Source organism: Notolepis coatsorum, assembly GCF_963971535.1.
Source record: "Notolepis coatsorum genome assembly, contig: SCAFFOLD_2421, whole genome shotgun sequence".
Lineage (NCBI taxonomy): Eukaryota > Metazoa > Chordata > Actinopteri > Aulopiformes > Paralepididae > Notolepis > Notolepis coatsorum.
In genome coordinates, this window is record NW_028173607.1 from 12,774 (window position 1) to 22,988 (window position 10,215).

The window sequence follows — 10,215 nt, forward strand, 5'->3', positions numbered from 1 at the left end:
CACAGACAATTGCCTGATCACTCTTAACACTAGATCACTAGCCTATAGAGTTGACCAGGACCGACGCCAGACCGCTCTCCAGTCCCAGCCATGATAACAACCCCTTCCACAAACGAGTCCCTCGACATCTGGCCTGCAGACCGGTATCATTATTTTCCACCCTCCTGTTCCTGGGTTCCAAACAGACAGCTCTGTGGCGCTGTGGCCTTCTGGGACGCGTCTCTCAGCGTCCCTTTTGTGCTCATCTCCCTCCCTTGTCAAAAGGGGTGTCATTTGTTCAGGTGCTCGCGCTCCTCTCTCTCCCTCTCTCTCTCTCTCCGTCTCTCGGCCTCCCCAGCCCGGGGCGGCTTAGCGCTCGTCCTCCCCCCCCCAGGTCCCGGGGGCCGCTCCCTCCTCTCCCTGCGGGGAGACCGCCACCTCGCGGAGCCTCTGGGACATCTTGGCCGCGGCCCTGCGGGGGAAAGGAGGCAGCGTGGTCAGTCAATGCGGTCAACAATGTAAGTTCCATAGGCGTAGGTTTAGGGGGGGTAGCAGGGGACATGTCCCCCTCAATATTGAGAAGATGTAAAATTGTCCCCCTCAAAATATATATATAAATACACTAAAAGATATATAAATATATACATTATATATATATATATATATATATATATATATATATATATATATATATATATATATAGGCCTGAGAGCCTTACTGCATTATATTTGTGTCAGCGGGTACCTGAGTGTTGTCTTTTCCTTTACATAAATAAAGACGTTTCCACCATGAATTGATGGATAAAATGGATTGGCGAATAAAAGTTCACCAGAATGCAGGAAATGAAGTGTTTGACGCTCAAAAATGTACCCCCAATGTTGAAACCAAACCTACGCTCCTTGAATGTAACTAATGGTCTCTTTTGAAGGGCAAGTATACTAGGTACTGTATGGTATGTATTGTATGGTATACTAGGTACTGTATGGTACACTAGGTACTGTATGGTATGTATTGTATGGTATACTAGGTACTGTATGGTATGTATTGTATGGTATACTAGGTACTGTATGGTACACTAGGTACTGTATGGTATGTATTGTATGGTATACTAGGTACTGTATGGTACACTAGGTACTGTATGGTATGTATTGTATGGTATACTAGGTACTGTATGGTACACTAGGTACTGTATGGTACACTAGGTACTGTATGGTATGTATTGTATGGTATACTAGGTACTGTATGGTACACCAGGTACTGTATGGTACACTAGGTACTGTATGGTATGTATTGTATGGTATACTAGGTACTGTATGGTACACTAGGTACTGTATGGTATGTATTGTATGGTATACTAGGTACTGTATGGTACACCAGGTACTGTATGGTATGTATTGTATGGTATACTAGGTACTGTATGGTATACTAGGTACTGTATGGTATGTATTGTATGGTATACCAGGTACTGTATGGTATGTATTGTATGGTATACCAGGTACTGTATGGTATGTATTGTATGGTATACTAGGTACTGTATGGTATGTATTGTATGGTATACCAGGTACTGTATGGTATGTATTGTATGGTATACTAGGTACTGTATGGTACACTAGGTACTGTATGGTATGTATTGTATGGTATACCAGGTACTGTATGGTATACTAGGTACTGTATGGTACACTAGGTACTGTATGGTACACTAGGTACTGTATGGTACACTAGGTACTGTATGGTACACTAGGTACTGTATGGTATACTAGGTACTGTACGGTACACTAGGTACTGTATGGTATACTAGGTACTGTATGGTATACTAGGTACTGTATGGTACACTAGGTACTGTATGGTATACTAGGTACTGTATGGTATGTATTGTATGGTATACTAGGTACTGTATGGTACACTAGGTACTGTATGGTATACTAGGTACTGTATGGTATGTATTGTATGGTACACTAGGTACTGTATGGTATACCAGGTACTGTATGGTATGGTATGTATTGTATGGTATACCAGGTACTGTATGGTATGTATTGTATGGTATACCAGGTACTGTATGGTATGTATTGTATGGTATACCAGGTACTGTATGGTATGTATTGTATGGTATACTAGGTACTGTATGGTACACTAGGTACTGTATGGTACACTAGGTACTGTATGGTATGTATTGTATGGTACACTAGGTACTGTATGGTATACTAGGTACTGTATGGTATGTATTGTATGGTATACTAGGTACTGTATGGTATACTAGGTACTGTATGGTATGTATTGTATGGTATACCAGGTACTGTATGGTATGTATTGTATGGTATACTAGGTACTGTATGGTACACTAGGTACTGTATGGTACACTAGGTACTGTATGGTACACTAGGTACTGTATGGTACACTAGGTACTGTATGGTATGTATTGTATGGTATACTAGGTACTGTATGGTATACTAGGTACTGTATGGTACACTAGGTACTGTATGGTATGTATTGTATGGTATACCAGGTACTGTATGGTATGTATTGTATGGTATACTAGGTACTGTATGGTACACTAGGTACTGTATGGTACACTAGGTACTGTATGGTACACTAGGTACTGTATGGTACACTAGGTACTGTATGGTACACTAGGTACTGTATGGTACACCAGGTACTGTATGGTATGTATTGTATGGTACACTAGGTACTGTATGTTACACTAGGTACTGTATGGTACACTAGGTACTGTATGGTACACTAGGTATTGTATGGTACACTAGGTACTGTATGGTACACCAGGTACTGTATGGTACACTAGGTACTGTATGGTATGTATTGTATGGTACACTAGGTACTGTATGGTATGTACTGTATGGTACACTAGGTACTGTATGGTATGTATTGTATGGTATACTAGGTACTGTATGGTATGTATTGTATGGTATACTAGGTACTGTATGGTACACTAGGTACTGTATGGTATGTACTGTATGGTACACTAGGTACTGTATGGTATGTATTGTATGGTATACTAGGTACTGTATGGTACACTAGGTACTGTATGGTACACTAGGTACTGTATGGTATGTATTGTATGGTATACTAGGTACTGTATGGTATGTATTGTATGGTATACTAGGTACTGTATGGTACACTAGGTACTGTATGGTATGTACTGTATGGTACACTAGGTACTGTATGGTATGTATTGTATGGTATACTAGGTACTGTATGGTATGTATTGTATGGTATACTAGGTACTGTATGGTATGTATTGTATGGTATACTAGGTACTGTATGGTACACTAGGTACTGTATGGTATGTACTGTATGGTACACTAGGTACTGTATGGTATGTATTGTATGGTATACTAGGTACTGTATGGTACACTAGGTACTGTATGGTATGTACTGTATGGTACACTAGGTACTGTATGGTATGTATTGTATGGTACACTAGGTACTGTATGGTATGTACTGTATGGTACACTAGGTACTGTATGGTATGTATTGTATGGTATACTAGGTACTGTATGGTACACTAGGTACTGTATGGTATGTATTGTATGGTATACTAGGTACTGTATGGTACACTAGGTACTGTATGCATGGGCTTCATTCAAAGCTCACCTGAGGATACTGAGCAGGTCGTTATGAGGTTTCTTCAACTCACTCGTTGGTGGAGCGATTTCAAGGCTGCAAGAGACAATAACGTGATTAACAGAGATGACAGGTGATGCTGCGTTGTGTTGACGGCTGCACTGCCCTGCAAAAGGTCAAACGCAGTAACTAACTACACAAACAGTGAAACTGAGAAACATTTATTTTGAAAGTTCTTTGACTATCCAGTGATTTTGTAGTTACTGCAATTCTTTATACCCCTTTTCTCTAAAACAGAGCAGGTTTGAACTCTGAAACATTGTCACAATATAAAACGGAGAAGTTCGATTTCACTTCACTAATACAATTTTGATTGCAGGGCAGTGTAGTCAGTTGGTCATGTTAAATAAAAAGTACATTAACACATTGAGTGCCAGCGACGTCATATCTCGTTTTATCAGCCCTCCCATTGAGTGCCGACGACGCGAAATGTCGTATTTTTTTTATTGGCGATTTGAATTCATATTTCATCAATCGAGCCACGGGTTAGTGCTGCAGAGTCTCTCTGAGCTCAATTGGGAAGATACCGCCCCCTATCGTCTCTCCCTGTGTAACTGCACCCCATCAGCTCAGACTGATACAGGGGGGGTGGCCAGTTTCCTCATTTTATTTTTCCGTCAAGCCAACTGAAGAGACCAAGTGATCGCCGGCCCTCAGAACAGCGACGATTATGTATTTACAGTACCAACACTGTAATCAATAAGCGTGAACATTTTCGAGAAAACTAAATGCTATAAAAAGGATATGAACCGATTAAAAAACAATCCGTTTCGACAATGTTGACTGCAAACGAGTCATTGATAAGCGACGGGCAGATTAGACACATAGCCATAATTAAAAACATAGATTAGGCGTTTTTAACGCTAACATTGAAGTGGATGATGGCATTCAATGGGGTAAAAATCTAAACAAGGTCGGCACTAAAACTGTTAATGTATAACTGCTTTGTGGTCAATTCTTAATGTAAACATTCATATTATGTATTGATTAGATTAGATTCAAATGTATTGTCGTTATACAGCTCAAGTACAGTGATAATGCACCAGGTTCCTGGTACAATGTACAGCATTTGTTCTCTGAGAATCTCTTTCATATCCTCGCAAAATTAGCATTGTAACCGAATTAATCGGAATCTAATCGATTCAGGAAATCAGTAGCAGGATAAGACGTCTTATCTCAGCTACAATAATGCAATAAAATGTGTTTTTATGCTCAGCTGCTCTACTGTGGAACGGACTCCCGGACAGCCTGAAGACGGTTGACACCATATGGAAATTCAAGTTCACCTTAAAAAACTGGCTTATGGATGATGACAATACCTCAGGGTAATACCCATGTCTTTTTTGGTTTATTTTAGACAGTTCTTATGGTTTTAAAGTACTTAAAATATTTTAGTTCTTCGAGGATAGTTTCTTTCATTGTATTATCTTTTAGGGTTGGTTCTTTTATCAAATTGTATATCTTTTTATGGTAATACGTTTGTTTAATTTTTTTAAACAGTTTCAGTTGATTTAAACATTTGAACATTTAAAGGTCCCATGCATTATACATTTCCAGTGTTTAGCATTGTTTCCTAGCAATGGGGGATTATATCAATGTGGTCCGTGTCTCTAATGATCATATTGACTCATCAGTCTAGTCTCGAGTTCACGAGATCTTCCCTCACTCAACTAAGCCGTTCTGATTTGACTGTTTTGCTGACGTGAATAATACTGGTTGTAGTCACCGCCCACAATTCGCTCAACAACAGAGCAGTGAAATTACTTCCTCAAACAGAGGGTGCGACAGACAGCAGAGAGCGAGCGAGAGAGGGAGAGAGAGAGATAGAGGGGGAGAGAGAGAGAGAGAGAGATAGGGAGAGAGAGAGTGAGGGACCGCGGCGCAGGAGTTTGTGTAAATGTGTGTGCGCCGCGGGGATGGGTCTTCTCCCCGCAGTCGGGAGCACTCCAAATCACTGTCAAAATATCGTTGCGCACGCTCCCACGCACATGCCCGTATTCCGATCCATGCAATAATATTCACAGATGTATTGTCATTTGAAACAAGTTACCAATGCATTGTCCCATCATGGGATTGTGCCCCCCCCGCGGCGAAATTAATTAGTATCCCCATCAATCTCTCCATCTCTCTCTCTGTCTGCCAGTCGCAGACTGTGTGGGTGACTGTCACTCAAAGCACTTATGGGCGGATCCCAGCACAAACAGCATGAAATCCTGAGGTCGAAATGTTTTGCTTTTGAGTACTTGATAAAAAATATAAAACAATTACTTTTTTTGAAAGAAACTTTACAGATGTGTATTTCTATGCTTGTATGCGTGTTTGTTGTCTTGAGTTGTCTGTCTGAGACCAAGGACCACAATGTAAACAAGTCCTCGGACTTTATTGTGTTTTTATCCTTGATGTTGTTTGTCTGAGATGCATATGATATATATATATATTTAAAAACAACAACAAGTGTGTAAACGTGGCAAAGTGCCACCGTCTCCCCCGGCCTCGGCCTCGTGGTGTGTACCGGCGTGTCGGCGTCTGATGTTATTTGTTTCTCCGCCATCTCTAGGAAACATTAATCCTTCACTCAACCTTTTCAAACGGTGCCAAACCTCTGCACACCTCTTCACTCCTCGGCTCCACCAGCCAATCAAAACAATCGGCGTAGGAGCGGCGTGTTCGCCCGTCTGGAATCATTCTAGCACCCTCAGGGGGGAGTCGGTGTGTGTGTGTGTGTGTGTGGAGGATGGCGGGGCAGGTCTCACTTAATCGGGTCAAAAATAGTATCACCCAGAGAAATTGGCTGTTCTCCCTCTGTGGGACGCCACGCCTGTGTGCTCTTTAACTTAATCTAGCTGAGTAATAACCGTTACTCTCTGCCGTCAGAGGGCCGGTCCCCACACGACACACGCCGCTCGTCTGGGCCGGTCTGACCCCGTTCCATGGTCTTGTGATACATGTCTGAGAATATATATTACATTAAAGGATTCGCAAAGTAAGCTGTTCTCGTATACCTTTTTATTCTACCCTCAGCATTAATAAGGCACAAGAATCTTGTGTTTTATTATAAGAAAGAAAAACTACCTTTTTTGTTTTTGTCCGCCATGTTTTGCTGCTTTTGATTATATTATATTATATTTCATTACATTACATTACATTACTTTGTTATTGACTGACGTCAATCTTCCATGCTTTCGCTATAGTGTATGCCTTATGTCTCTGATCTTGTTTTGAGTTTATTTTCTAGACCATGTTTACATGTATTTTGTTCATATTATGTTTATGGACAATGGAATGGGAGTGGAATTCTGTACAAGCCCTTTGGGCTCCGTTCCCTCCTAGCACTGTTTTATTTTATTTTTTTATAATGTGCTAAATAAATTAAATAAACTAAACTACATTAAACGCCACTCATAGCGGTTTCTCTGGGCCGCTGTCTGAGTGAGTGTGGGCTTGTGTGTGTGTGTGTGTGTGTGTGTGTGTGTGTGTGTGTGTGTGTGTGTGTGTGCATGTGTGTGTGGGCCTGTGTGTGGGCCTGTGTGTGGGCCTGTGTGTGTGTGTTTGGGCCTATGTGTGTGTGTGTGTGTGTGTGTGTGTGTGTGTGTGTGTGTGTGTGTGTGTGTGTGTGTGTGTGTGTGTGTGTGTGTGTGTGTGTGTGTGTGTGTGTGCTGGCGCTGACCCTGCATGGACTCACCTGTTATGGCATAACCGTGCGCAGGTGTGGTCAGCGGAGTTGGCACAGACACAGCGACCGGCAGACCTGCGGCGCCGAGCCAGAGGGCTTCCCAGGCCATACACTGTTGTCTTACTGCAGGGAGAGAGAGAGAGAGAGAGAGAGAGAGAGAGAGAGAGAGACAGTATCAGCCACCACCCTCCTGAGACTTTGCTCCTTTATTGGAGCCATGGCTATAATGATGATGAGTAATACTATTATTCTAGATAACAAAAATTAAGTAAATATGACCTATTTACCCGTTTGCTGATAACCGACGTTTCACCCCCTGTGATAATAGCGATGCCTCTTTTCATAGTGGTAGTGTACCAGTGTATAGTGTTTATACAGGATAGATACTTTTCAGCATTTTACGTACGCCGAATACGTTGCAGCGTGCGCGTTGATTTTGAATATTAAGATAAGATGAGATAAGATGTTCCTTTATTGATCCCCTTGGGGAAATCCGTGGCATAGCAGCACGGGGGAGCGGAGAAGGGAGGAAGTAGAAAGACATAAATATAGGCTATAAAATTATACAAAAATAGGAGGGAAAATATAACAATGAGGTGTAAACAACAGTACAGATGAGGAAGCAGATGTGAAAGCGGTTGTGTGCGCGCGTGTGTGTGTGCGCGTGTGCGTGTGCGTGTGTGTGCGCGTGCGTGTGTGTGTGTGTGTGTGTGTGTGTGGGTGTGTGTGTGTGTGTGCGCGTGTGTGGCTGCACTCATGTCATTATACTCGGTTGTGACAATGAGCTAATGATGCTAATGTTTGTTAGCCTGGTGTTTTGGCAGAGATGGAACAGCTGCTTGGCTGTTCATCGCGGTGCGCGTGCCTTTCAGGGATGAACAGCGTGTCTGTCTGGGATGAACAGCGTGCCTGTCAGGGATGAACAGCGTGTCTGTCTGGGATGAACAGCCAAGCAGCTGTTCCATCTCTGCTGTAATGGTTGTCCTCGCAGTGCGGAGGAGACTAATATTGAACATGAAATATGAAATGCCCTCAAAAGCATATTTGACCTCTGTTCCCACTGATCAATCTTGACTAAAATATGTCTATATGGTACATAGCCATCTAGGCTAAAATCGGGCACATTTCTTTTTTTTAAGTGACACCTAGCTGTTGTTTCTAAATATACTAAATAATAATAATGTCTGGGCTAGAAGTGGGATATATCTATCCTCGACATAACCGGACATCGAGAAATTGCAATTCAAATTGATTTCAGCACATTGTGGACTTCAGTTGTGCATCTTTCGCATTTACAGTCATTTGTGTGATGCTATAAATATGTAATAATGAATTGAACTGGGGCTAAAAGCGGTCTATATTTAGCCAGGCATATTCTGGGGCTACATGGGGGGGCTATACGACATCGCCTCAACGTTGGGTTGTGCTTAATGGGTTAACATGCTAAGCCTATATCGATGTGTGTGATATCGATGGCTGAAACGCAAAACCTCCTATACCTGCAAAATCATTGATTTTCTGATTTCACTTTGGATGATGAGAAACCTCCTATATCTGCACCTATTCAGTCTGTCTGCAAAATATTTTCCAAAAGCCAAAAGCAGTGTATTCAACATGGCCTTTGACCCCTAACTTCCTACATTGAATGTTGTGTGTCTGTCTACCATGCATGTTTGTTATTGTTGTTTTTCTTGTGCTGTTGTCTTTAATTATCTGTTTATACTATGTTTTTGACTATGTTCTATTTTTATAAATTTTTTATTCTGTATTTTTTTATTCTTTTATTATTATAATAATATTTTTATTCTTTTAACTATGTTTTAACCCTGTAGCACTTTGGGATCCTGAACGAAAATTGCAATACAAATACAATTTATTATTGTTATTATTATTATTATTATTATTATTATTATTATTATTATTATTATTATTATTATTATTATTATTATTATATTATTATTATTATATTATTATTATTATATTATTATTATTATTATTATTATTATTATTATTATTATTATTATTATTATTATTATTATTATTATTATTATTATTATTATTATTATTATTATTATTATTATTATTATTATTATTATTATTATTGTTGTTATTATTATTATTAATCTGTGGCTCCAGATGAAGCGTGTGCGAGGTGCGTGCAGCGGGGTCAGCGCCGGGTGCCCACCTCGGCGTGTTGACCCAGATGATGTCCAGGTGGCAGAAGTAGTGGCACTCGGAGTCCATCTGGCTGCTGCAGGCGCAGCGCTTGGCCCTCACTCTGTGTGGCGCTGCCGGGCGGGCGGAGGCCATGTTACCGGCCTGCTCCTCCTCCTCCATCACCGGAACACCCAGACCTGAGGAGGACAGAGGAAGGAGATTTGAGTTGATTGTATTACGGATCAACATTAGCTGGTGCCATAGCAACCAGCTAGTCTCCCTGGGGGGTCCACACGAAAAAAAACATACAAAAACAATTATTATTGCAAAACAAAATTATTAAAAGTCAGTACTCAACACACAATGCATAATGAAACTAACAATTAAGATGGCTAAAATTACATGCAAGCGAAGAAACAGAAAACAAACAAACAAAACAAAATACTTTACATACAATTTAAGATTATTTTTAAAAGTTAATCTATACTGTAAATGCAGAAGAGGTTTTGAGGCAGGTTATTCCAAAGAGTTAATGCTCTAAAAATGAAAGATCTCCTTAAAGCGTTGGTTTTTGGACCTGGCAATTCAAGCTGCCCACTACTGGAACCTCAGCTGCAGCGAACACCACACAGAGTTTTAATCTATTTATTACAAAGAGATTTGCACTATAATACATCCATGCCTCGTTTTTGCATTTTGCATTCTAAAAAGTTAGCATTTTTGTACCTCATTGTTTGCATTTTGTACTTCATTCTGTACTTTAGGT

The 10,215-nt window shown here is 40.7% G+C and overlaps 1 protein-coding gene across 1 annotated transcript; it reads right to left on the reverse strand.

The window, feature by feature from the left end:
* Positions 1-313: 313 nt before the first annotated feature.
* On the reverse strand, positions 314-9,625 carry LOC311247745 (uncharacterized protein). The gene is made up of 4 exons (XM_084338748.1): positions 9,478-9,625; positions 7,302-7,415; positions 3,590-3,655; positions 314-451 (listed from the first exon to the last, which is right to left on the reverse strand). Exons 1-4 carry the CDS (start codon positions 9,600-9,602, stop codon positions 349-351), a joined length of 408 nt encoding a protein of 135 aa, XP_084194874.1. The 5' UTR covers positions 9,603-9,625; the 3' UTR covers positions 314-348.
* Between the last annotated feature and the right edge of the window lie 590 nt (positions 9,626-10,215).